Raw genomic sequence first — 27,755 nt, forward strand, 5'->3', positions numbered from 1 at the left:
AACCAATCACTACGGCCAAGGGAATGGAATGCCCTGGTTGGTCAGAGCCAAGCCATGTGCTCCTCCCTCTTGGAACCCAGGATTGGGACCAGCCCCACCCAAGTCTGATGGACTGAAGAGAGGGGTCATTTCCCCACAGAAAAATCTTGAGTATTTTTACCAGAAAATAAGGGAAAGAGTCCCAGCCAGGTATAAAGCACAGCTGCCCACAGAGGTTCTCTCTGTATTCCAGGTCTAGCACTATCACTGGACCTGTTTGAACTTCACTTTACCCATTTGCAGCATGCAGGTGGTGATGCCTGCCCTTCTTGGCCCTATCTGAAAGGTCCAGTGAGACGGTACTGGAAAGCTGTGTCTAAACCATAAAGTGCACTGTACATGGAAGGGCGGGTCACAAGAATGATTCCTAAGCAGCTATTCTGACCCATCTGTCCATCTGTCCTCTTCTGTCTCCCTCACAGAGCACCTGAAGAAGCCCCTTGAAGACTACATGGCCCATTTCCCCAGCGTGAGGATTCTCCGAACCAAGAAACGGGAAGGGCTGATAAGGACCCGGATGCTGGGAGCCTCCGCAGCAACTGGGGATGTCATCACGTTCTTGGACTCACACTGTGAAGCCAATGTCAACTGGCTCCCCCCCTTGCTTGGTAAGGGACCCTCCTAAAGTGAGGGAGGTGGCCTGGGATGAGCCAGCTGCCACTGGACCCAGTGTTTTGCGGGGAGTCACCCACAAAGGGTCCCTTGCCTGCTAGAGATGCACCCAGCACAGTGCCATGTGCCTCGAGGGATTCGGAAGTTCAGGAGTGCTTAGAGACCTTGAAAATCCATTCAGCCTCATCCCTTCATTTTACAGAGAAGGAAGCTGGAAAGGGGAAAAGAGAAGTGACCTGCCCAAAGTCATATGGCACTCAAGTGTCTAGTGACATTATTGCTTCCCGCAGATTACTTCAAGATTTATTGGAAAGCAAGCCAAGGCTGTCTACTGTTAAGAGCCAAGTTGTGGGGGGCCATGATCATATCAACTTAGGACAGTTACCATGCCCTGCACGGCTACGGTGAGCCAGGCACAGTGTAACATTATCTCTAATCCTCACACAACCATGCCAGGTCGAAAGTCTCCCCTTTGTATAGTAGAAGCAACTGAAGTTCAGAGATACGGAGTGACTCACTTGTTCGCCTGGGCCATAAGCATCAAAGTCACCATCTGTCTGGCTCCAGAGTCTATCCTCTTTCATGATTCCTTACTGCTTCCCTAAATTCATTTCCTCTTCAGAGAGTTTCTCACAGCTCTCAGGGAAGGGCTAGAGACAGAGGGCAGCATGATGCAGGCGGCGTCTACCTTAGCCTCGAGGACGGAAGGGAGACGCGAGGACTGGATACTGAGCAGCGAGGTGCCTCTTGGCTGGTTGGTGACAGAGGCCTGAACCCTGAGGGGTTCAGCTTTGATGAAGGTGGTGAGCCAGTGCTGACGGGGGGACACTGAAGAGGAAATGTCCCATTGAGACTGTGAATCAGGCAAGGAACAGGGATGGAGGCAGAGTAGGGAAGACTTACTAATCGCAAGGGAAAAGCGAACCCCTCAGAAATGGATGGCTGTGCTCTCCGTAACAGGAAGCTTAGGGAGCAAAGAGGACTGCAGTTTCAGGCAAACCTGAGCGTGCAGCAGAATCACCAGAAAGACTTGTTAAAAGGCAAAGTGCTGGGCCCCACCCCAGAGTTTCTGAGTCAGGAGTTCCAGGGTGGGGCCTGAGAAGCTGCATTTCTCACCAGTTCCTGGTCCAGGGACAACACTTTGAGGAGCACTGGTGAAGCCACCATCCAGGGCTGAGGACGGAGGCAGCAGCACACAGCTAAATGGGATAAGCCAGCAAATGTGTGCTCCGGCACAGATCAGCATGGAACTTGAGTGTTAGATCACGTGCTTCCGAACCCCAGGGTCCAGGATCCCACTGGGTTAGAACAAGGATATAACCCGGGTTTTCTGGTAAACTGTTTATTTAATTAAACCAAGAGGTCTGCATCTGCCTCTTGTTACTGAAAAAGAATAAAAAAGAAAAAAGCCTCACCATAAAGCACCTAATTTATGGTCCTGAAGGAACAACCCATTTGTTGGGTCGGTCAGTGAGAAACAGAGAGAATGGAGGGGGGGGGGGGGGGGGCAGGAAGTTGAGCTGGGCGTCTCCATAGTCCTTAACTCTGTTTCTGCGGAAATGTCTGAGAGTAATTTTCATAATCTGCAGACATACATGGAAGAGGCATTCCCCCTGTTTTTTTCTCTTTTTCCAATAGAAATGTGAACCAGTGGTGTAGATTTAAAAGTCTGCCCTGCTGATATGATCAGCAGAGAGCACGTCATGGCTTTGTCCCTGAAGCCATTAACACCTCTGAGCACAGCTCACTCTGCCTTCTTTGGAGAGGAGCCATTGCTGAGCCCGAGAAGGATGCAGCCCTCTAAAGGAAAGCCACTGTTGATCATCATTTCCTCCCCCCCATCATCATCATCATCACCACCATCATCATCATCATCATCATCATCGCTCCACTAGTCTACATCCCCATTTGAATTTGATGGTTACGTGGTAGAACAGGGAGACCAGGCATTATTACCCACATATTGCAAATGAGACAACTGAGGGGCAGAGAGAATGAGGGAGGTGCTCAGCCTTCCAACTCCTGCTTCCGAGCCTCTCAGCAATCCTGGTCCCAGAATGCCAGGAGTGCTGATCGCGTGTTAAGCATCTGGGCCCCATCGGCCCTCGTGGCCTTCAAAGATCCCACGAGATAGATGCTGTCTTCCTCCCTTTTGTCAGCAAGGAAACCAAGGCTCAGCGGCATCAGATAACCTTTTCCAAGGTTCTACTGCTAGTAGGTGACAAAACCAGGGTTCAAACCTGGGCATTCTGTCCCCAAGTGAGCACAGCACCTGATGCTGCCTCTCTGATGCCCTCTTGCCCTCAGACCTCCCACAATTAGCCAGCATCCAGCAGAGCACTGTGTCCTCAGCACAAACCCTCCCTGGAAGCCAAATCACCGGAATGGCCATGAATAATTAGGAAGGGAGGCCTTCTCTAGATCTTTCCCTGGAGAAGTTTCTGATTCAGTGGGCCTGGGGCAGGGCGGCAGGGGCGGCCTGGGGGGCGTTTAAACACACCCTGTGTGCATCTGGCACTGGTGGCCCTGCGTCTGCATCCGTACTTGGGGACACACTGATGATAGCATTTATGAAACTTTTTTGACCATGTACCACAGCTAGAAATACATTGGACATTTCCATCCAGTGCGCAAACACACACACACATACAGTATGACTGAAACAAGTTTCCTGAAACAGTACTTATCACGTGGAATGTACTTTGATATTTAGTATTCTTTTTTAGTTCATTACACACACACACACACACACACACACACACACATATAAAGTCAATTTCATGACCCACCTATGGATCACGTCTTGCAGTTTAGAAAAAGGCAAAAATGCTGCTTTCTCTCCTGAGAGAAAAATATGTGGTAGCTTGATGACGCTTGGGCTCTAGGTCGCTGTAGACCTACCAGGCTCCCCATTCCAAGCCTTGATCTTGATTCCTGGCCCAAAGCCACCAGGCAACCCAGCACAGCCCACTTGCCGCTCGCCTGCCCCAACAGCTTGCTGGCACCCCCAGAGGAGAATGCTGGGGCTGGGAGACATCAGTTGTGCAGCTGGCCCAGGGATGCGTGCGCGCACACATACACACACACACACACACACACACACACACACATCCCTAATCGTAGTCACCAGGACTGAATGGGAGCCCCTTGCCTAAAGCCTGTGCCCTCCCTTCCTCTCCAGGATTATCAAACTCAAGTGTTCAGAGAAATCACCAGGGAACGTGTTAAAAGTGCGAGTAAGCTGCAGAACAGGGTCGTGCAGTTAGCTGCTCCCCGTCCTGCTCCCTAATGGGCATCTCTCGGCTTCCTCAGACCGCATCGCTCGCAACCGGAAGACCATCGTGTGCCCGATGATTGACGTGATCGACCACGACGACTTTCGCTACGAGACCCAGGCCGGGGACGCCATGCGCGGTGCTTTTGACTGGGAGATGTACTACAAGAGAATCCCAATCCCTCCCGAGCTGCAGAAAGCTGACCCCAGCGACCCGTTTGAGTAAGTGTGAGCGACTCGGGCTGGTCCCAGGGGTGACCCAGCGACCCCTGCCCAACACACACAACTCGGGGGCACCACCTCCCCCAAAAGTCCGGTACATAGGGGCCAGGGCAGATGTCCCCAACCAGAAGCACAGTCCCTCCCAGCTCGTGGACCTCCCAGCTGGTCACCTGTTCCTTGTCCACTCTGCACCGTTTGCCAGGAGTGCCAGCCGAGGGTGAGGGGAGCTGCTCATGCTCTCGCCCCGAAGCCTGGCCCCAGGGGGCATCGCCACCGTCACCACCCTCCCCACCACCTCCTGAGCACTTGCTCACGCCAGGCACTGTGCCAGGCATCTTACTCCCTCGTCCTCCGTAAGCCCCACAGCAGCTATGAAAGGTATTATCCAGCTTTTCCAGTGCGGACACCACAGCTCCAAGAGGTTACGCAACTTGCCCAGGTCACACAGCAAGTGTGAAGTGGCAAAGGCTGAGTGTCCGTGCAGGTCTGTCTGCCTCAGAAGCCAGTTTTCCCATCGCTCTGTCACACCCTCTCGGAGGTGTTCAGAAAATAACAGCTTGTCCCATGGTGGAAATTTGGGGGTTGTGGACTGGACTCACAGCGTGCTAGGGTGTGAAAGCTGGAGGGAAGCTACAGGGAATGGACTCCAGTCCCTTACAGGTGAGGAGATGGAGGCGTCAGGACCAGGAGGGACAGGGTCCCCCCAGGGTACCCAGTGAGCGAGTGGCTGAGCCAGAAACAGCCCGGTCCGTCTCTGTACTCCAAGCTGGAAAGGATCTTTTCTTGCACAGTGGGCCCGCCATCCCTGCACTGGCTCTCCTGCTGGAGATGTCAAGAAGATCTTTGGGTGCAAAGCCAAAGTCCAGGTTCTACTGCTGGATTAGTTTCCTAATTATGGCTGCAGTCATAAATTAGCACAAACTTACTGGCTTCTTAAAACAACATAAACTTATTCTCTTAAGGTTCCGGAGCTCAGAAGTCTGACACGAGTCTTGGGCTAAAATCAGTGTCAGCAGGGCTGCATTCCCTCCAGATGCTCCAAAGGAGAATCCGTTTCCCTGCTTTTTCCAGCTCCTGGAGGCTGCTCACATTCTTTGGCTCTCAGCCCCTTCCTCCATCTTCAAAGCCAGCTAGCAGCATAGCAGCTCCACGTCCCCCAGATTCCCCCTTTTCCCTGTCTCTCTCTCCCTTTCCGCAGCCCTCCCCCATCTCTCCCTCTCCCTGTCCTCTGCTCGCATCATCACATCTCCTCCCCTGACTCGGACCCTCCTGCCTCCTTCTTTCACTTATAAGGACCCTTGTCATTACATCGGGCTCACCAGAGTAACTCCCCACCTCAAGGTCCTTAACTTAATCACGTTTGTGGAGTCCCTTTGCTGTGTAAGGTAACATATTCACAGGTTCCAGGAATTGAGGACATTGACTTCTGGGGGTTGGGGGCGGCATCAATTTGCCTGCCACCCCTGCCTAACTGCAGTTTGGCCCCCAGTGAACCCCACTTCTCTGTGCCCCACTCTCCCCACCTGAGAAAGTGGGCTGTTGGCAGCTCAGCCATCTTCACGGGCACAGTGCATACCCAGGATTCCTGAAGGGACCCCCCTAATGTTGTGGGCCCCAGCAAAGGCTCTGAGGTAGGAGGAAGTGGCCTTTGAGGAAATGGACGGTGGCCGGGTGATGGAGCAGCCTGAGCTGAGAGTGGAGGGCACGAGCCGGCCCCTGTGCCCCTTTAGCAGGTCAGACATTTGTGTCCCCCTCTTGACCTGTATCCTCAACATGGTCAAACACAACTAATTAGAGCCCTTCCTGGTCCAGTTCAGAGAGGAAAGGACACTTGCCCAAGAAGACATGTAACAGAAGCTGGGCTGCTCCAGAAAAGGAACGTTCAGGGTAACCAGAACCCCCTTTATGGTTTGACCCTTTGCCATGAGCTGACTCATAGGCCCTGAGATTTGAAAGATACGTAAGTGTGGGTCTTGGCCCGTTCATCGTCCTCATTTCCGGATGAGGGTAAGTTGAGGTCATGCATTTGGTCAGTTGCAGAGGCCCAGCCAGTTTCCCCAGGGCCTCAGTCTCCTCATCTGGATGTTAGGGCGTTGGCTGGACCCTGACAGTGGCTCTCAATCCTGGCTGCCCATTGGTATCATGCATGGAGTTTATTTAAAAAAATAAAAAAAAAATTCCTTTACCCAGGACACCCTCAAGACCAATTACACCGGAGTCTGGGGGTAGGATCTGGACATCATTGTTTTTTAAAGCTCCCCAGCAATGCTGATGGGTGGCAAGGTTGGCGGCCACTAGGCTAGATGTTTCCTCAGGGGCTCTCCTTCCTTTGTGTCCTCTGATTCCTTCCAGAAGTCTCTCTTCTGTATTGTACTTGGACAAAACCCAGGGGAGAGGCCACTTGAGAAATCCTGGTCCTTTTCTGCACACCTCCCCACGGTGCCAGTGAGCGGGCAATCTGCAGGCACAGCGTGGGGGAGTGATATTTGAAAGACTCGGGCTTTGGTGGTAGACCCCAGTTTGAATCACAGCGCATCCACTTACCAACTGCATGCCCTTAAGCAGAGTGTGTAGCGTTTCTGAATTTCAAATTCCTCCATCTGAAATGGGGGCTAGTAATAGCGCTTTGTGAGAGCCGGGGATAATGTCAGTAAAGTGAGTGGCACACACTAGACATTCAGAATTGTTGTTACTATTATCGCTGAACACAGTAGGAAACAGACCTGGCTACAGGACAGGCCTCCCTCTGGGGGCAAAGCCTCAAGCTTCCAAAATACCTTAAGGCTAACAGCCTACCTGTTGTGAGGTAGCTCCTAAGAAGGCAGCTCCTCGGCCCCTGCCCAGGCTGGTTTTCATGTGCCGAGCCTTGGGTTTGATTTCTCATGAAGCACCAAGTCCGAAACACTCTGCCCCTCCAAACAGTGTATTTAAGGCTCCAGCCAGAAAACCCAAGCCCCACAGCCTTCGGAAGACGAAGGCGCATTGATGCTAATGACACCTTCTTTTCTTATAATCCTAGGTCCAGAAATATACTAGCAAGGTGAGCTAGGAAGTATACCTACATATACATTAGTTGTATAGACAGGAAACAAGCCCAAAGATGTGAAATCAGCTCCCTCCAGCAAAAACATAATACGAGCCAAATCCGAACTTTTAAATATTCTCATAGCCACATTTAAAAAAAGGTAAAGATAAGCAGGTAAAATTCGTTTTATTAGTATACTATGCTTAACCCCAGTATTTCTAAGATATTCTCATGTTAGCATGTAACCAACACTTTGAAATTATTGATGAGATCTTTCCTATTCTTGATGTCACACTAAATCTCAGAAATCCGCTGTGTATCTTACACTTCCCAGACATCTCAATCCAGACTAGCGACGTTTCCAGTGTTCAGTCGCCACACGTGACTAGTGGCTGCTATAGTGGGCAGCACAGGGCTTGGTCTTTGCTTAGGTCACACCACAGGGGAAGGAGAGCCGAGGCCGCAGTGAGGGTTTCACCATTGCTGATCCCCTGTCCTCTTCACTCGCTACCTACTGCTCGATTGTCCCTCCCTGAGAGGAGGAGTGGAGGCTGTGGCACAAGTTAGAGAGTCAAATCCTGCTTAGCAGCTGTGAAGCCTGGAGTGGGCCACCTGGGGGTACTCTGGCTTCCACATACGTAAAATGGGGTGGTGATCCTGAGGCCAGCTTCGTGAGGTCAGCGTGAGGAGTGAAGTCATTTTATTAATGAATTAGTTCAGTGCAGAACCTGGCGTATTCATGCCCTCAGTAGATACCGTGTTTCCCCAAAAATAAGACCTTGCCGGACCATCAGCTCTAATGTGTCTTTTGGAGCAAAAATGAATATAAGACCCAGTCTTATATTATGTTAGATAAGACCAGGCCTTTTATAGTAAAATAAGACCGGGTCTTATATTCATTTTTGCTCCAAAAGACGCATTAGAGTTGATAGTCCGGCTAGGTCTTATTTTTGGGAAAACAGGGTAGTCGCGGGGATCCCCTTATAAAGGAGTCCCTCCTGTGCTGTCAGGGCTCAGCTGCCACAGGAAGCTTGGGATCCATGTTCCCAGGAGCTCGCAGTTCCCGAAGCCCGGAGGGGATGTGGAGGTTGCTCCTAAAATGTGTTTTGATTTGAAGGCTTGGAGTTTTCCAGTGGAGCCAGACAAGGAAACGGCCACTCTGAGAGATTTTCACACAGCAACCACCAGTGGCCCCTTTTAGGTGCCGGCCCTGGGTGAGGGGCCCTGAGGGATTTGGGCAGGTCCCAGCAGGCGTCCCTCTCGGGCTTGGCATGCTGCCATGCTGACTTCCTATTCCCCATGACACCCCATAATGTATCATCTCTGTGTCTTTCCTCTTGTTGTTTTCTCCTTCTGGGTGCCTTCCCTACCCCCAGTGCCCACTTGTCCAAACCCACCAAGAATGCCAACCTCTCTGAACACCCTTCCTTGACTTTCGCCCCAGCCTCCCTCCTCACCCAGCCTCCCTCTTCATGCCCAAAACCTGGCGACAGACACTCTCTCCTTTCATGCTCTTATAGTGCTGTTGGCCCTTAGTACACCCAGCTGTCTCTGGATCCTTCTGTCTTGAGGTGGCTGCCCCACCACACTGGTATCTCCTGAAGTCCCAAGCCAACTCTGGTTTACCTCCATGTTCTTCCAGCATCTGCTGCCCAGCTGGCACTCAGTGAATAAACTAATGAGAGAATGAATGAGTGGAGTTAATCTTACCCGTTTAACTGAAAGATCAGACTGTGTCTTCTGTAAACTCTCAGCAGACAAATGTCTGTGCTGACTGAGTACAAACCCTCCAAGGAGCGAGTCTGAAAACAGGTTCCTTGGCTCCATCGCCTAGAGATTGTTTCATAGTTCTAGGGTAAAGCCCAGGAAGCTAAATGTTTTTTCATCTCTCTAAGACATTTCTACAGGATAGACAGTCTTGGAAAGACCTGATGAGAGCCATTCAACTAGTGGGTGAACTGAAGATACATATATAGGATACAGCTATCAGCACCACAGGGAAAAAGTACTGTGATTTCATTTCACAAGTATTCTTTGGTGTTAACCGTGAAAAGGAACTTTTGAGTCCATTTGGTTAAAATGTAGCTTTTATGAATGGATGTGGAGGCAAGCAAGAAAAAATCCTGCACCCTCACTCAGAAGGGCCTGGGGTTCCCTGCTGGACATGTGGGCTGTGTCATCCCGGGGGAACAGCAGCATCAGACTGCACGGGGAGCACATGGCCATTAGGGCCACGTCTTTACACCACGCTCTTCTTCCCTGACAGGTCTCCCGTGATGGCTGGTGGACTGTTCGCTGTGGATCGGAAGTGGTTCTGGGAGCTGGGCGGGTACGACCCAGGCCTGGAAATCTGGGGAGGGGAGCAGTACGAAATCTCATTCAAGGTGAGCCAGTTCTCCGGAAGCCTGCTTCTCCTTGGCATCCATCTTGGCAAGCTGCCTGCCTAGTGTCTTTCTGAGCCTGGAAAGACTGGAGGCCTCAGAGTTCTGCAGTGTTTTTTGCCTGTGTTCCTAAGGCAAAAACGTCATGTTCTCCCTTTATTTGTGGGGTTCTGTGTTGATCTCAGATGAAGAACAGGTCCCTCTGAGGGGAAGGTTAGCCTGTCCTGGGCCCTTGTGGTCCGCCAGGACTTGCTTGTCACGTCCCAGAACCTCTGGTGAGGTGTATCCACCCACCCGCCCACCTACTCCAACAGGGGATGGCCAGCAGCACTATTACTGGGCCAACCCCTGTGAATACACAACTCTGAGTCAGGCATCAGCTTTTAATGCAAAGGACCATTGTCACACACAGCAATTAAGACTTCAGTGCTGGGGTCAGATTGCCTAAGTCAGATCCTAGCTCTGCCACTTCCTACCAGCTGCATGATCTTGGACAAGGAATCCTTACCTCACTGAGACTCAGTTTCTTCTTCCATAGAATGGATTTAGTAACACTTAAGTCCTCATGGGGTTATTGAGAGGATTAAATGAGACCATGCTTGTTAGGTGCTCCATAATAAATATCTTAAAAGATTTTTATTACCAATATCATTATGTCATTCTCTATAGCACTGGTTGAGCAGTTCAGAACTGGGGAACATGAATTTTTTGATTAGCAAGAAAACAACCACCCAGAATTCTGTTGAGACATTATTTTCATTTGAAAAGCGTTCTGTGTCTGTTTGACCTCCAGAGTTCTGAGGTTGTCTCCTGTAAGGGGACCGGACCCCTAAATAAAACTAATATTAATGTCCACGGGTGATATTCAAAACATTTAACAACTCTGATGACATAAGCACCAACCAGTCAGAGCGGATGCCAGCTGTAAACAACTGTGCATCCACTCGGGTGTGTCACAGCTGGATTTCAGCCCTGAGCAGAGCCAGCAGGACCCCGTGCCAAACACAAGTTGGCTTATTTAATCCTCACAAGAACCCTAGGGGGGTGGGATCATCGTTATAGCCATTTCCCAGGGAGAGAGGTGGGATCCAACCAAGGTTCCACACAGTTAGAATGAACAGAACCAGGACCTGAAACCAGGTCTGCCTGACTGCATAGCCCATGCTCTGACTCACCATGTTTTATAGGCCTCAGTAGGGATGTGAGAGAAGAGCACTTGAGAGGAAAACTAGCCTGAGAAAGTGGCTGCCATCTCCCACCTTATCTTCTCTGCGTTTATCTCTTCCTGGTGTTATTCTTAATTTATTGAAATATTCTACAGCCTCTCAGTGAAGTGAATTTAATAACAATCTAAGTCAGAAATTGCAAATAGATTTCCTCTCCCAGCCAACTCTGATCCTTTGGTAGAGGCTGCCCCAGTTCTGTGTTGATGTGTATTCTGAGGCTGCATCCAAGCTTATCACAAAAAGAGTGGTGATTGATTAGTGATGTCTGCCATTGGTACAGGTTTGGCAAGTGACGGCATACATGCCATTTATTTAGCATCCCTAGCCCATGCAATCTTGTTTTCCAAATGTCACATCTTTTTGGGTACACTGAAATCACGCACAAGGAATCAGAAGAGTTTTTACTTTACAGTTCCTCAATCATCAATTAAACAAACTTGATTTATGAAGTTTCCTGGCAAGTTTGTTCCCAGAAATGGGCACATCTGTGTTCTGAGTTCTCACCAGAATGTAAACTTCAGTAAGGTAGAGATTTTTGTGTGTTTTACTTACTGCTATAACATAAGTACCAGAAGGACTGTCTGACCCAGAGAAGACACTTAATAAATATTTGTTGGTTGAATACTCAGAACAAGTGTGTCTCTGGCCAGAACCAGCCTCCTTGAACAAGAAGTCCACCTTCAGAAGCTTGTTTTGAGGAGAATAGTGAATGGAGAAAGATTTGCACAAAGGAATTCCTAAACCCAAAACGATTTCATTCTGTGTATTTCAAAGACCCATCTAATGATGCTCATCAGGCAATTACGGCACTACAAATAGCATTTTTCTCCACACAGTTTATTTACAAAAGACTTGGTAATGAAGCCATCTTAGAAATCTCTCATCTGGGAGGGAGAAGGAGGATGGCTCCTGTTTCCATCTGATCCAATTATATCCTTCACTCTCGAGGGGAAAGGAGGCAGTGTAATGAGGAGGCTCTGAGTCTGGAAGGGAGACTTTTCTCCCTTAGCTTTCTCTCTCCTGGCTTTGAGAGCGTGAGTTCCCGGAACCCCTAACAGCCCATCTGCCAGTGCATTGTCTCCCAGGCTTTCCTGGACAGCCTGCCACAGTGCTGAGGGGACAGGTTAGCCCGTTCATCTGCTTGTGATGCCTCCCTGAAATGCCAGGTGTTCTGTTCAGGCAGAGCGGGGCATTTATGAAGGGCCACATTCCCTCTGATTTATCTCTGCTAAGATCCCTTTTCTTCTTGGTGACAGAGAAAAGAGACTGGTCTGAAAGGCCGTGTATTTTCAGAAATTAAGATAAATTGAGATGTGCTGCCAGGACCAATGGACTAATAATTTGGCTTCAGTTCCAGACTAGGCCATCTATCCTAGATGAGAAAACCCCAGAAAAGGTGTCCTAAAGACTCTGAAATTTCTGGAATAGTTATTGACTCTTTTTGCCTCTGTCTCATGCTCTCTCTTTTAGCCAGCATAGATTTTGTTCCGAAAGGCAGTCACTACCAGAGTTCTCCTGCTTGACGATTAGAGTCTCCCCAGTTGTGTGGTTAAACTCCATACCTGGCCTGCACCTACCTCCAGGAGCTGACAGCTTCTCGTCTCTGCCCTCCCCCTTGTCCTCTTACCCCATTGCATTAGTCTAGACTCTTGGTTACAGGTGACCAAAATCCTAGTCAACCGGATTTAAGCAAAAAATCAGAATTGATTGGCCCACACAACTGAAATTCCATGGTAGGCCCTTCAGGGGCCTAATGGATCCAGTGACTAACCCATTTCATGGATCCAGTGACTAACCCATTTCATCCATTCTCCACCTTTCTCGGTCTCTGCTTTCATGTGGGCTGGCCTTCTGCTCAGGCAGGCTTTCTCTCTGCAGAAATACCCAGTAATCCATTGGAAAGAGAGTTTCTCTCCCCCATCATTCCTGTAGAAGTCCCCAAGTTGAGTCTCATTGGCTGGTCCCTTGCCCACCGCTGAACAACATTCTCATTGGTCAGCTGCAGTCACATGCCCATCCTAGAACCAGGAACATGGGCATGGGCTAGTTCCCCAAAGGAAAGTCTAGGCACTGTATCCAGAACGGGGGAATGGATATGGGTCAGGACAAACCACAGGTGTCCACTTTGCCCGGCCATACACATCTGCTCACAAGGCCCCAGGCTCCCATGCTGGCCATCTTTGGATGCCTCTCCTTAGTCTGGCCAACCCACACTCATTCTTCTGGGCTCAGCTCATCTAAATGGCCTCCTCTCAGCCTTACCTCTGCTCCCTGTGCTGATTAGGGGCCACTCCAGCGTCACTGCCAGGATGGTTTCAAATACCTCGTATTGACGTGACCCAAGGGTTGGCCTGTCTCTCCCACTGGACGCTGAGCTCCCTGGAGGTAGGGAGTGGGTCTTGTTCCATCTCTATACCCCTGTGTCTGGCCCATAATAGGTATTTTAAATAACTTAGTAACATTAATTCCTGTCTGATAAAACTTCCTTCACCATGTTCTTCCCAGACTTCCATCACCATCTTTGGGTACTGGTGGTATGTTGGGAAAGGCACTTGGTGAGAAGGCAGGGCACTGGTTTCTCCTCTCTGCTCTCCATCCATCTGGGGACCCTGGACCAATCGCTTGAGCTCTTAGGCCCTCACATCCTAGATGGTGTTGATGTATTTTTCCTTCATACCCCATGAGATAGGATCAAATAAAATGCTATGGCGAAAACCCTTTGATTTGCACAGAGCCAAGAGTAGTTTAGAGGTGGCATGGGCAGGGAGCAGAAAGGGGACTGCACAGTGTCCCCAGGAGGCCAGGTTAGGATATCTTCAACTCTGAGATCCAAGAGAGAGGAAGTATCTACAGGTCGTGGCGGAGCTGGCATAAGAAATATATGTGCTCTGGGCAATGTAAGGGGATATGATATCTCTTTTGTTAATAGAAGTTTGGCAAAATCTGTTACATTTCACAGCAAGCACATTCTTTGACCCAAAATTCCACACCCAGGAGTTTATCCAAGAGACAGCCGCATAAATGATCAAAGATTTAGGTAGAAGCTATTTATTGAAGCGTTATTTACAGTAGGGGAAGATTGAAAATGACCCAAATGTATGTCCTTAGGGGATCAATAAGTTAGAACACACCCCAACAATGGAGTATTATTCGGACAGTTACTTACAATGGTTTGACTTTTGAGATGGTGCAAAAGCAATTAGCATTCAGTGGAAACCGTACTTCAGATTCTGAATGTTGATCTTTTCCCGGGCCAGTGATATGCCACACAATACTCTCCTGTAACGCTGGGCAGTGGCAGCGTGCCACAGCTCCCAGGCAGCCATGCAATCACCAGGGTAAACAGCAGATACTCTACAGTGTGTTCTTTGTGGGAGGTAATTTTGCCCACCTACTGGCTAATGTCAGTGTTCTGAGCATGTTTAAGGTTGTCTAGGCTACGATGTGTGGCTGTCCCTTTCTACTAATGGCTTTCTGTAACATTGAATGTGTTCATCATAAGTACCTACCACTTGTATAATAAAAAAAAAAAATTAAGATTATTTTTTAACTAAGAAGAAGGAAAAATGGTTTTCCTCCCATGTATATCCCAACAGTTTGGGCCATTTGCAGGTTTAGGGCTAAGATTCCCAACAGGGCAGGCCTATGGCGAGGGGCATCTAGGGAGAGACTGAGTCCCCTGAGTGCACCTCTGTCGGGCTGGCTCCAGGAGGCAGAGGTGTGGACACTGCCCTTGGAGAGATGGAGGTGGCCTGAGGGTGCCATGCCGCAGGCTCGTGAGAACAAGGTACCGATGGGAAGCCACGTAAGGGACGAGGGAGAGCTGTGTTTCATCCAAGAGGGAGGCGCAGCACAGCTGAGTAGAGGCAGGAGGCCCCAGGGCGAGTGGGGTTGCATTGTTTGACACGGATCTCGTTACCAAAGGCCAGCCCAGTCCCAGACTGCCTTGGGAAGATTTTTAAAAAGAAAACTCTCAGATTTTCCTTTTGTAAAACTCACAGTGTCTTCAGGAGGACTCAGTGAAATTGGGTGTGTGAAAGAAGGTAGGACACCCCAGAATCTGATCCAGGGTGACGTTGTGATATGATGCCCTGAGTGGTTCGGTGACAGGACCAGGGTCCCTCAGCTACAAGGGGGCAGAGCCAGGACTAAATCCCAGAAGTCCCTCCTCTAAGTGCAGTGCTCATCTCCTTCCACCTGGTGGGAGGGCTGAGAAAAGGTGGCCCCGGCTCGAGAGGCCACTGTTACAGGTAGAGCTGAGAGGCCAGGACCAGCCCTGAGCGGGGGTTAGGTAGCCACCCAGGAGGGAGAAATGATTTCTAAAGGCCAGCCCAAGGGACAGAGGACAATCCAGGGCCATCATCCAAGCACCTGCACAGCACCTTCCCTTTCCCTTTCACTGCCCCTCCCAGCTCCCTCAGACTCAGACCAGATGCAGTGTGGCTGCCAGGAACCTGATGTACTTCCGTTGCTGGGTCATCTGAGGATGCTGGGAACACGCTCAGCTGCATGCAGCATTTTGCTCCCGGCCACATGTGCCCAGACTTCCCAAGAGCCGTCTGCCCCAGAACAGGGAAGGCATTCTGCTCATGACTCTCAACGAGCCATTTGAAATTCTGTGAGCATCTCTGTCAGTGGGAGCCTGCTTCTCCCACCATTCCTCCAGAAAGGGGGCTCAAAGGCCAGGGGTTGCCACACCTACATGACTCCCTAACTAGCACACACCTGTCTCTTCGTGCCTCAGTCTTTCATCAGCAGAAACTGGCGATAATAACTTTCTCGAAGGCTTATTGTTAGAACCAAGTGGGATGAAACATGTCTTTGGCCTGGACCCAGGCAAAGAGGAGGTGCTTAGTAAGTGGTAGGTGTCCTGATCAGAACCCTCATGTTAGACAGAACAGCACAGGATTACGTGCTTCAGAATCAGGCCACCTGGGTCCTGGTGCAGGCTCAATTAGCTAGTCGTTGTGTGACCTTGGGAGAGTGACTCAAACTCTCTGGACTTAATTTCTTCATCTGTACAATGGGGATAGACTAATTCCTTTCTACATGTGGGTGTGAGCATGGTATTAGTCAACTGGGACAACCTTGGCTCGGTGCCTGCCCCATAATAGGTGAGTGATAAATGGTAGCTATTAATGTTGGTGGTGTTGTGGTTGATGTGATCGGACTGCAGTTGCAGGAAGACAGGCGTGGAAAGAGCTTAAGGCCCACAGGGCAGAGGCCAAAGACCTTGGCACCAGGCCCAGCTCGGGAATGGACTCTCAGTGAGACCTCGGACCGCTCACCTGTCCTTTCTGCTGAACCGTTATCTCCTCATCTACAGGGGGACTAATAACCCCAAACTCACAGGGACGTCTAGAGACACAGTGTGACCTGGCAGGCACCTTTATCCTGAGAAGGGTTGTCACTATTTCAGTACGCAGTGATTCTCAAAGGGTGGCCCCCCAGACGAGCCATGTCAGCAGCACGTGGGAACTGCTTAGGAATGCAGAGTCTGAGGCCTCACTGCAGACCTGTGCTAAGTCAGACACTCTGGGGGTGGGATCCAGTGGTCTGTGTTTTAACAAGCTCTCTAGGTTATTCTGATGCTCACCCAACGTTGGAAATCATGGCTGTAATGAAGAGGTGGAGTCCTGTGTAGGGAGGATTCTCGGGCTCAAGTGTGGAAGGACAGAGTAAATGGGTCGGTTGGCCAGCAGGTTGGCTCTGCTCACCTCACCCAGCTTTGAAGGCTCTGTATCATGGGCTCTTTAGGTCCACTCTTGGCAGCCAGTTTCTATTCCATTTCTTCCAACAGGATTTTAGAGCAAAGCTGACCAATGACTAGGCTATGTGTGAATGAATGAATGAATGAATGAATGAATGAATGAATGAATGACCAGGCAGCATTGTTCATGGAAAGAAGAGCACATGTGCCCAATGGAACTGAAAAGTGAGTGCATTGCAGCTGGCTCTCAGCAGCAGCCACACATGGAGGGCATGGGCTGTGGAGAGGGTCAGGGTGACCGAAACAGGTGACAGAGGACCTTGATTGCGAACCAAGGGTGAGCGCTTCGTTATGCAGGCAGTACAAGTATTGATAGCAATCTTTGTGGAACCATGACAGGATCAGGGCCAAGCTTTAGAAAAATTAAACCAGGAAGGTGCAGTCTCCCTGGAGGCCTCAGATCTGCCTAGTTCTGGGGACGCAACCCCGATTCCACTCAGGGCTCTGCCATTTGTGAGCCAAGGAGCCCTGGGGAAGGCACTTGGCCTCGCTGGGCCTTGGTTTCCTCGCTTGTAACGGTATGATAGTATCTCCCTCCCGGGGTGGTTGTGAGAGAGCTCCATTTCCAAATATGAGTCAAAACCTAATGTATCCTACAACTTTACTAAACTCATTTCTTAAAGAAAAAAAAACCCTAATGTAAGGCAACCGCCCCCATTCTTTGGCCAAGTTGACTAAACAGCTAAGGATATTGTTGAAATAGTCTAATACTAATTTATTAATTTAGACACACATGTGCTTAAAACTATATTATATAAAACAATATATTAATTTAGAACTAAATTCAAATGGCTTTTAAAAATAGTAAAATTGTTTTTTCCTAGATTTTTACCAACTGCATCCAGTAACCATTATGAACATCCAAAACTGGCATGAATAAAGTCCTTTCATGCTGGTAAGACCTCCCGAGACAGTATCTTGTTGTCCAAAACAAGCCAATGTATTAAAAATGATAGAAACTTCTAGACGACATGGATATATCGCCATTCCCTTTCTGAGGGGAACTGTGTGGCACGCATATGTGCAGGGTCCACCACCAGTAGTGACAGCTGCTGTGTGTCCAGGTAACACCAGGTAGCACAGTCCTCTGTGCTTCGGAATAACCTCATTTCAGCTTCATCAGAACCCTAGGAAATAGGTACAATAATTCATCCCATTTTGCAGATGAGGAAACTGAGGCTTTCAGACTCACAAAATTTGCCTAGGCGCTTGGATTAGACCTAGTTCCATCTAATTCCAGAACCGAGCTCATAACTGCTACCCTATGTTCATCCTAAGCACACAGATGATGTGTCATAATCAGTGGCAATTACTGTCAGATTATTTCCCCAAAGTGCAATTGAATAGGGTTTGAACTCCAGGCGGTCCTCGGCTGAGATACAAACAGCAGAAGATGTGGCTGGCTGCCGTCTTCTCCCCGGGCAGCCGTGGGCATGTAGGATGACCGTCCCATTCCTGGTTGGTTTCCAGGCAGCCATTTTCTTGACACAGAGAGGTTTCACCCCAGCCCCTGCCCACCCATGTTTTCCTCCTCGGGACCGGCCCTTCTTCCACTCTCTCTCTGGGTCCCATTGTGTTTTCCTGATGTACATCACCGCTCGTCTCTTTCCTCCTCAGTTTAGGAGATAAGAGCAAGTAATTGTCTTTTATAGACACTGTAATGAAGCCTGTCATCACACAAAAGAAGGTTGCTAATAAAATAAATCAAAGCAGCAATGAAAATGAATGGGAGCAAGCTTTTACAATTAGATTTGTTCTTGTCTGGTGGCATGGTGCTTCCCGTGAGAAGACTGTTTTGCGGCGGGGAGGGCACCAAGAAGCGAGCTGACAGGGTACATGAAAACTCCTTATGGTGGAACAAGGCTCCCAGAGCAGGCAGGATGGGGTGGGCGCTGGGACGAGGGAGGCAAGAAAGCTGGAAGCAGAGAGGGGCTGCAAAAATGTCATCTCAGTGGCCTGTGTCTGTCCCCATCCAAATATCATGGGGTCCTGGCCAAACATGACTCTGGCTCCTGCCAGCACTGTGGCTCCCCCTTCTCTGCCTCCAGCTGGACTCTTCTGCTGGTATGTTCCTTGGAAGAAAGGAGAACACCCTTGGGCTGGCCCCCAGCAGTGCCCCATGGCTTCGCCCTGCCCCACTTGCTTTTGTCATTCTCCTGGTAAGTTACAGGCACTGCCACTGAGTCAGTTAGAAAAACTACCTCCTCTCTCTGAGCCTCAGTTTCTGCATTTGGGAAATTGGGCCGTAGGATAAAAAACGTGATGGTATTGGGCCGAAGGGCAAACACTGTATAATTTCAAGGTGGTGGCGTTTCTCATCATTTTGCAAGTAGAAATGATGAACATCAATCAGGGTTGCTATGAGCAGGCATCAAGCTACACGCGTTTCACAGGTTGTCTCCTGCCACCTCAGCAGCTTGCAAGTAGCAGTGACTATCATCCCCAGGTCACAGATGAGGAGAGGGCGGCTCCCCAGGTGAATGCCTTGCATGAGGTCACACAGCTGCACGAGGTGGCGTTGGGACTGGAGAGCGGTGTGTGCTCATCACCCCTGTGCCATGGTTGTTGTGAGTCTTGAGTGGCTGCTGCCTCAGCTGTGAAGGAGGTGTGGGAGGGCCCTAAAGGTACACAGGTAGGGGACCTGGGATCCAGGACCAGCTCTGACCAGCTCGCCAGCCCAGGGCAAGTCATGTCACCATTCTGTGCCTTCAGCTTTTATCACGGCCCTGGAAGGAGAGCCCCCTCCAGACTTGGGATCCTGCCCGATAACCAGTGACCACCATGGAAGGTGCTGACTGCTGTGTAAGATGCATTCAGGGTGGCAGGGGGAGTTGTGAAGAGGGGATGTGCCAGCAGTGGGCCTTTCTCAGGCTGCTCAGGTGCTGCCAAAGGACTCAGGAGCTGGCAAGAGCCTTAGCGGAGCAGGTGTCTGTCTCTCTGAAGGCAGTTCACATTCTGAGTCAGCCGTCAGTGAATCATGTGCAGGGCAGGGAAGCCATAGAGTAAACCCATCATCCAATGCCAGGACTCCCCTGGGCTCCAGACATCCCAGGAATGTGAGAGCATTTGGGACGCTTCGAAGCTCTCAGCAGATCAAGGTCACCCTGGTCCCTCAGGAAACTTCAGGCTGATGGCCATCGTGGTCAGGACCAAAGACACCTGGGGTCACAGCAAAGAGAAGGATTTGGAAATTGATCATCTGTCTGCATTAAGGAATTAGCTAATGCGAGTTTAATATGGACTCAAAAAAGCTGGGCGCCAACCTAGCCCACTGCCCGAGAGACATTCAAAAATAGAGCGGGGTAAGGTGTCCCCAACCTGCTCAGCACTGCTCCACCTCCCAGAAAGCAGGGGCAGCCCAACGGCGTCCTGGGCAATGCCCGCCAGACAAAAGCATCACTTCCACATCAATCACTTTGTATAAAAGAAGAGTTATTGTTATGGGATCCTGGCGCCTGATCAATATCTCCTGCTTTGAAAATAAACTTCTTGGCTTGGCCTTGACATTAATCTACCATCAGGAGCCCATTATCTTGAGACCAATGTTCTGTTCTATTGACTTGCTCGATTTTTTTTTTCCTCCCCCAAGATCAGAATATAATTGCATTTCTCCAGGCAGCACTTCCACTAATTGCAGCCCCATACATGCCTATCCCCTTGCGGGAAGCTCGGGACAGAGTACAATGGGGTGGGATGGAAAGAGTGGCTGGCAGGAGATCCTGGAGGATTGAGGACCCCCAGGTGCATGAAGTGGCCCTTCTAGAGCCCCCAAATTAATCAAGACATTAAACAAATCCCCAATATCTCACTGAGGAGTTCAAGCTGAAAAAGGCTCTTTTGCACAGAATTGGCATTGTAGATGTTTCCACTCCTACTCCTCATTCCATCAATGAGGACATATGGTACCAAGATTAATAATAATTTCCTGAATCCAGCTCTGTCCCGCCATCCCCATAGCCCCCACAAGCCATGACCCAAACCATGAACCACAAGCCAGAGCCATGACTGCCTCATGTCTGCAAGAGTCTCCCAGGCCTTGCCTCTCCCAGGCCTGCACCCAACTGGCCATTCTGTACTCCACAGGCAGAGTCATCTTTGTAAAATAGAAATTAGATTGTATTGTCTTCCTCACTAAAGACTTTCGGTGAAGATTTGCCCTGTGAGACCCTTACGATTGTCCCTGCTCACCTCTCTGACCTCCCCTCCCATCACTTCTTCTTCTGCTCCAGGCCTCTGGCTTGCTTTGTTCAGTGATTCTGCCAAGACTGGCCCTACCCCAGGGCCTTTGCACTAGCTCTTCTCACCACCTGTTCTCTCACCCCTCAGATCTTTATGTTACTTTTACCTTCTCATCAAGTCTCACCTCAAATACTCCCTTACTGAGGCTTTCCCTTACAGATGGGTGACATTGCAGCCCACACATCCATACAGAGTCTATCCAGTGACCTCACTTTGGCTTTCTTATAGCACTCATCACCATCTGAAACTGGCTCCCCGTATTGGTGTACCTACTGCCACAGGAAAAAAGATTACCCCAAAATATAGCATCTTCAAACAGTAATAAACAGTTATCATCTCCAAGTTTGTGTGGGTCAGGATTTGGGAGGGACTTAGCAGGATAGTTATGCCTGAGTCTGTCATGAGGTTGAAGTCAGAGTATCTGCCAGGCCTGCAGTCATCCGAAGGCTTGACTGGGGCTGGAGGATCTGCTTCTGAGATGGCTTGTTCACATGGCTGGCAAGTTAGCACTATTAGCAGCCAGCCTCAGCTCCTCACCACCTGGACCTCTCCACAGGGCTGCTTGAGTGTCCTCACAACATGGCAGCTGGCTGCCCCAAAGCAAGTGATCCCAGGGAGTAAGGTGGAAGCCTTATCATTTCTGCAGTATCCTATTGGGTACACAGGTCAGTCCTCATGGGACTCATATGGGAGGGAACTGTATAAGGGTGCAAATACCAGGAGGCGAGGATCATTGGGGGGCCATCTCGGAGGCTAGTCACCACACTCCCCCCTCCATGAGAGCTGGGGCTTTGGCTTATTCACCACTATATCTGCCCAGCACAATGTTTGGCATGTAGCAGATACTCCCCAAATATTAGTCAAATATAGGAATCAATCATTGTGGCATGTGACACTGCTGTGACTGTGTGCCGAGTCTTGTGCGAAGCACTGTCCGTCCCCAGGGCTGCCTCATTTAATCCTTTACAGATGAGGAAACTGAGCCTCAGAGATGTAAAGTCCCTTGATCAAAGTCACAAAGCTGGTAAATGGATGAGGCAGGATTTGAACCCAGGACTGCTGAGGAGAGTCTTTTTAGGCTGGGCCCCTCAGTGGGTGTGAGTCAGCATTGTTTGTATTTAATAAGAATTCCCAAATTGCTGTCCGCCCAGTGCAAAGTCACACTCAGGAGCTCTTTGTGATGCCAGATAAGGAGGGAGACACAAGGAGCAACATAGCGTCCCTCACTGCAGTGATGCCCAGCTGCATGGTTTAGCCAGCCAGACCACAGGAAAGTCAGCGCAGGGGGCCTGCCACCTCTGCTCAGGGGGGCCCAGCAGGAAGCTTACCGATCCAGGAGGAAACACACCAGAATGTAATGCCACGTTCAGTAAACACACAGATCCCATGTTCTGCGTCGTCCCCTCTCATACCTGTGGCAGACATCACTAAGCGATCGCCTAGTCTTCCCCAGGGCCGCCTTAGAGTGCTTCTCAACACAGCACTCCAAGCATCCTCAGTTGCTTAGAGCTCAGACTCTGTTTAGAGCCGAGAATTTAAATCTGGGTTTAAGTTCTGGTTCCACCACTTCCTAGCCCTGGGACCTTAGACTAGCTTCCTAGCTTCTCTGAGCCTCATTTCCTTCATCTATAAAGTGGAGCTCTGTCCCTACTTACTTTATAGGTGTTCTGACGAGGCTTAAGTGCAGTTGTGCATGTGAGGCGCATAGCATAGTGTTTGGCAATGAGTAAGCACTCGCTGCTGTCAGCTATTTTTGCTACTGTTGTGATTACTATGCTTTCCTCCATCCCTAGTTCTGGGAACGGGGCTTTAGTAGACAATACAAGCTTATGCTTTCAATAGATGCATCAAGGAGGGGGTAGCAAATTGGGGGCAGAAATATCATCTCTCTCCCTTCTCACCCTGCAGGTGTGGATGTGTGGGGGCCGCATGGAGGACATCCCCTGCTCCAGGGTGGGCCATATCTACAGGAAGTATGTACCGTACAAGGTCCCTGCTGGAGTCAGCCTGGCCCGGGTAAGCTGGTGGCTTCCCTGGTGGGGAAGGGGTTTACCTATGCCCATCAGCAGAGCAGAGGTACCCTGAGGCATCCGGGACCCCAGGCCAAGTGATCCCTACGTGTGAGGATGAGCCCCCACCACCACCACCACTCTTCAGGTGAAATCCAATGTAAAAGAACTTACTTAAAGCCCTGCTCACCCATTTATTAGCTGTGTGACTTTGGGAGGGTTGCTTCACTCCTCTGAGACTGTTTCACCTTTGTTTAAAGGAAGCTAATTTTTTCCAACCCCTAGCGTTGCCAGAGAATTAAGGAGTTTCCCAAAGTGCTACAGACAAGATGATTTGAGGTGGTAGACAGAGGAACATTTTTATTTACGTATGTTTAAATGAATGTGGATTAGAAATTGATGTGTATTCATATAGCAAACTTAGGATTTCACAGACAGTGTTACTTAGGATAAAGCTAAAGCAGGTGCAAAGTTAGACATGGGGTGATTTAAAGAAACATGTTAGATAAATATTAATACAGGTGGGTATGTTTGGGAAAGCCTGAGACAGGGTACTTAAAAGCTCCTGGCACAGGGGCGGTTAATAAATGTCAATGTCCTTCTCTTCTCCCCACCCCCTCCCCACCTTTATTACCAAAAATTCTGTGTGTCAAACTATTTCATGCCTTCGAATGGTTTGTATTCATTATTGCTTGAATTAAATTGACCACTAAGCTACAAATGGAAATCTGTTAGAGGTTTGAGGTTTTGGAGGTTTTTTTGTATTATTGATATTTTATGCAACTTTAATAATAAATTTTAAAATATTAAGTGTCTTGAGAAAGAAAGAAAAAATCAAGTTGACCACAAAGAAAACCGAAGAGGTGGGAGTGTCCCCAGAGGGTAAAGAGCGCTGCAGGGAGGTTTGGGGGGAGCTGGAAAGATCATAGGCACATCTTTGCTCATGGGGACATCCCACCCCCCCTCGTCACCCCGCGGAGACCCCTCCCGACAGAGCCCCCCTTGTCAGCCTGTTTGACATCAGTCCACGTAGCCTCCTCTGCCCAGGCCTCTGCGTTCCCCGCACCCCCTGACAGTCGACAACGTGCAGGATTATAGCCCTTGCGTCCTTGAAGAGCCCCTGCCCTGCGATTTACAAGAAGACTGAGAGGCTCTAAGAGGCAGCGGGTCTCCCCGGCCTCCATCCGAGGATGGGGAGCTATTTCCGGAGGCTTCACAGGCTACGGGGCTATGGGACCAGCGTTGAGGGAAAAGAGAGCCGGCAGTGCCCTCTACTGACCGAAGATGGCAACGACAGCCGACCAGCCATCTGGAGTTTGGACAGCTCTATCTGACGTGGGGGGTGGGTTCTAGATTCAGATAGAGACGCAGGAATCACGATTCACCTGAAATACTATTGGCAGTCCCAGAGAAGGTGCCCGTCAGGGAAACAGCGCAAAGTTGCTCAGTAAGCCAAGACTGAGATTCTTTCAGCTGCTAGCAACAGCGGGACCATGGGGACACCTCTGACTCCCAAACCATCCAGAGCTGCGTTTATAAGATCAGCCTGGGAAAGAGGCACTGCCGCTTCCCGTTTATGGAACCAGAGGTGAATTCAATGGGTAATAGCTAACTGTCGTAACACACACCTTCTGTGAGCTAGGCATCTTGCAGAGCAACTTACGTACTCATCTCACTTAACTCTCACTTATTTTTCATCCCCATTTTAGAGATGAGGAAAGTGAAACATAGACACCTTAGTTGCCTAGACTCAGAATTCAAGCTCACGTAGGGTTGACTGGTGCCTGGAGTACAGCATTTGTCCCTCAAATAGTGACTGCTATTAGTAGCAGTGTTCGTGTCAGCATCAATATTAGTCAGACTGGGAAGTTTATGTCACTGTCTTGTCTGCATTTAAACATTTTAACTTCTTTTTCACCCATCTGTACTGAACCAGCCTCCTGGGCCTTTAAGCCAGTTAACAATTGGAGTGGCACCCCACGTAGGCTTTGCAGGACCACAGAGATGTCTGACTCAAGCTCCTCTGACTTTTGCTCATAGTATCTAACTACCCTCATCTAGTTGCAGATCATATTTTAAATGTTTTCTCCGTGTGTTAACAACCAGCTCCCCCCAGAGCATTATCTCCTAGAACATCATTTTGGTGGCTTTGAGGAGAGGTATTCGCAAAGCCCTAAGAGGGCACAATAAAGAGGGAGACCAAAGTCTTACCAAGGTTGTGCTGACTCCAGAAGGACACACAGCCAGACCGCAGTGAAGTAGCAGTGCAGGAAGGGGCTTGCCTGCCTCCAGAATAAGCAGCCAGTCTTAACTGGTTCACTAAATTTGCTAAACTCCTTCTTGCCTCTGCTTCTGGGGAAGGGGTCTTAGGGAAGGCAGTAACAGAAACCCACTCAAACTTGGTGAAACACAACTGGAGCCTTAGCCCAAGGATCCAGGTAAATCTCTATAGTCCAATCGCAAGAAGAGCAGCGGCTCTCAGACAGGACTGCCCCCCCGAGCGAGGGAGGTGTGAGGAGGAGGGATAAGAAGAGCGCACAACCCACTTCACTCCCAGAGTCCTTTTCATGACGCTAACAAGGGGAGGAGAGGTGTAATAAAAATAAATGTAAAGTCCTTTACTTTGGTCCACTCACTGGTACAAAAGTTCAAGGTCTGGGAGAAATGGCTTATTAAGCTGTGTCTGGAAAATGCAATATTCATTACAATAGTAATTTAAATACCAACTAAAATTAAAATAGTATATGATTGGATCCTTTAAGAATATCACTGCTGAATTTTGGTACCTTTCCTTGGTCAGACTGGCCACCCTTGCCTATGGAAACTATGGCAGTTCCTCATGATCCCTGTGGCTCGAGCGAATTGGACAGTGAGAAAGGAGTGCGTTCAGGTGTGCAGGCTCTGTGGGCCTTCAGCTTCCTCGGGGCACGGTTTTAAATTAAACCCATGATTTGCCGTGCAGGGGGCTGGGGGGATAACAATGTTCCTGAACTATTTTCTAACCCATTGTCGACCCCTTCAGCACTCAAGAAGAATGGGGCAGTGGCCAGGAAATGCTGTAGTTTCCTAGTGCCACACTCAGAGCCAACAAAATTGAGGAGTTAGTGGATTTTGTCTTTGGTATCCGGGCCTCCTCCTGTTGGCTTCCTTTCTCCTCACTCAAGAGTCGGCAAAGTGTTTTTATGTGGCCTGTGAGCTAAAGATGTTTTTTATATTTTAAAATAGTAGGGGGAGGAGTGTAAAACAACAAAAGAATATTTTGTGACATCAAAATTAAATTTCAGTGTCCATAAAGTTTTATTGGAACACAGCCACACACATCCGTTGACATAGCGTCTAGGGCTGCTTTATAGCTACATCCTCAGAACTGAGACCATCTGGTCCCACAGCCTAAAATATTTACTGCCTGGCCCTTTACAGGAGATACTGGCCAACCCCTGCTTAACTCTGTTTCTAGAGCGGTCATTTACACTGAGGTGTGAATGACTGATAACAGCCTGAAGTGCTGACTCCCTTTTACCTTTTGGAAGCACATTTGGGCTGCAATGGGGGGGGTGGGGAGGGCAGCTTTATGATAGAGAAAAGGCTTGGAAATTTAAATATAGGAGGTGAGGAGAAGCTTTCTGGCAACAGCCAGGGGTCAGAAGGAGACATTTTGGAGCAGGGAACTTCCCCTGAACCCTGAAGCTGTGTTCTTCCAGAGCCAGCTGTCAGAGGTTCTCAGCAGGTGGTGTCTACACTGCAGATGGAATGGGGAATATTCATCACAGTTGCAAAGGAGAATTCACTGTTTCTTCTGTCTCCAGGTCTCACACACAGGATGTTCCTCACCTGTCACCCCCATTTGCCAATAATGTGGTTGTCATTTTTTTATTAATTATCTTTGTGCCTCATAATAAAAGTAGCAGCAGCTATCCCACCTCAAATTATGGAAAATTGCAGCTGCTGATGGACTTATACCTTTGGGTTGCAAATTTTAATTTTTTACCATGCAGCTTGGTCAGCACTCTTAGTTGAAAATGACAGAAACCCAACTCAATTTGGCTTAAGCAGAACGGAAAATTTCTGACTTCTGTAAATGGGAAGTCCTGAGGTGGTTTGGCTTCAGGCATGGCTGGATCCAGGCACTAAAAGGAGGAATGTGTTCCTCGGTCTCGCCCTCAGCTCTGCTTCATCCTGGGTTAACTTCAACCTTGGACAGGCTTTCCATGTGGCCCAGCTGCTCTGGCTGGCATCTTACCCATCAGACTTACCCAGCAGTCCGGGCAGAAACACAGCAATTCCTCCCCATAGTTCCTGCAAAAATTCCAGGGCTAATGCCTATTGATTCTGATTGACTTGGCTTAGGTCACGTGCTCACTGCTGACCAATCCCTGTGTTCAAGGCTGACTGTATTCCCATTAGCCAGGCTGAGTCATGAGATAACAGTGAGGCAGAGGTGGGTCCTGAAAGGAAAACTGGTGGAGGGCTATCACTAGAAAAAGAAGGGAAGGAAGATGGGCAGGCAAAACAACAACAGTCTAATATTCAACTATAAGTTGTAGAGTCTTTAAAACATGCATAAATAATAGACACATGGAAGGCTTAAGAACTTGGTGCGGCTAGAGTCATTGATACAATGTCAAATAGGAAAGATGGACCTCAACCTCCAGGACCTTTTGCACCCCACACCCTGGCCTCAGCCTCTCAGAGAATCTGACCTCACACCTGCCTGTCGCCCTCCAGAACCTGAAACGAGTGGCGGAAGTATGGATGGACGAATACGCCGAGCACATCTACCAGCGCCGGCCGGAGTACCGCCACCTCTCCGCTGGGGACGTAGCTGCCCAGAAGAAGTTCCGCAGCTCCCTTAACTGCAAGAGTTTCAAGTGGTTTATGACCGAGATCGCCTGGGATCTGCCCAAATTCTATCCGCCCGTGGAGCCCCCGGCCGCAGCATGGGGAGAGGTGAGTCTGGA

At 49.4% G+C, this 27,755-nt stretch overlaps 1 protein-coding gene across 1 annotated transcript in view; it reads left to right on the forward strand.

The window, feature by feature from the left end:
• Window positions 1-27,755, forward strand: part of GALNT10 (polypeptide N-acetylgalactosaminyltransferase 10) — a 177,525-nt gene that overhangs the window by 141,670 nt on the left and 8,100 nt on the right. The window contains exons 5-9 of the mRNA XM_019750401.3: window positions 462-647; window positions 3,964-4,147; window positions 9,439-9,556; window positions 22,697-22,804; window positions 27,523-27,744. Coding sequence (XP_019605960.3) covers window positions 462-647; window positions 3,964-4,147; window positions 9,439-9,556; window positions 22,697-22,804; window positions 27,523-27,744 — 818 coding nt within the window. The remainder of the gene's footprint in view (window positions 1-461; window positions 648-3,963; window positions 4,148-9,438; window positions 9,557-22,696; window positions 22,805-27,522; window positions 27,745-27,755) is intronic.

Source organism: Rhinolophus sinicus, chromosome 5 (assembly GCF_057876585.1).
Source record: "Rhinolophus sinicus isolate RSI-liver-muscle chromosome 5, RSI-T2T, whole genome shotgun sequence".
Taxonomy (NCBI): domain Eukaryota; kingdom Metazoa; phylum Chordata; class Mammalia; order Chiroptera; family Rhinolophidae; genus Rhinolophus; species Rhinolophus sinicus.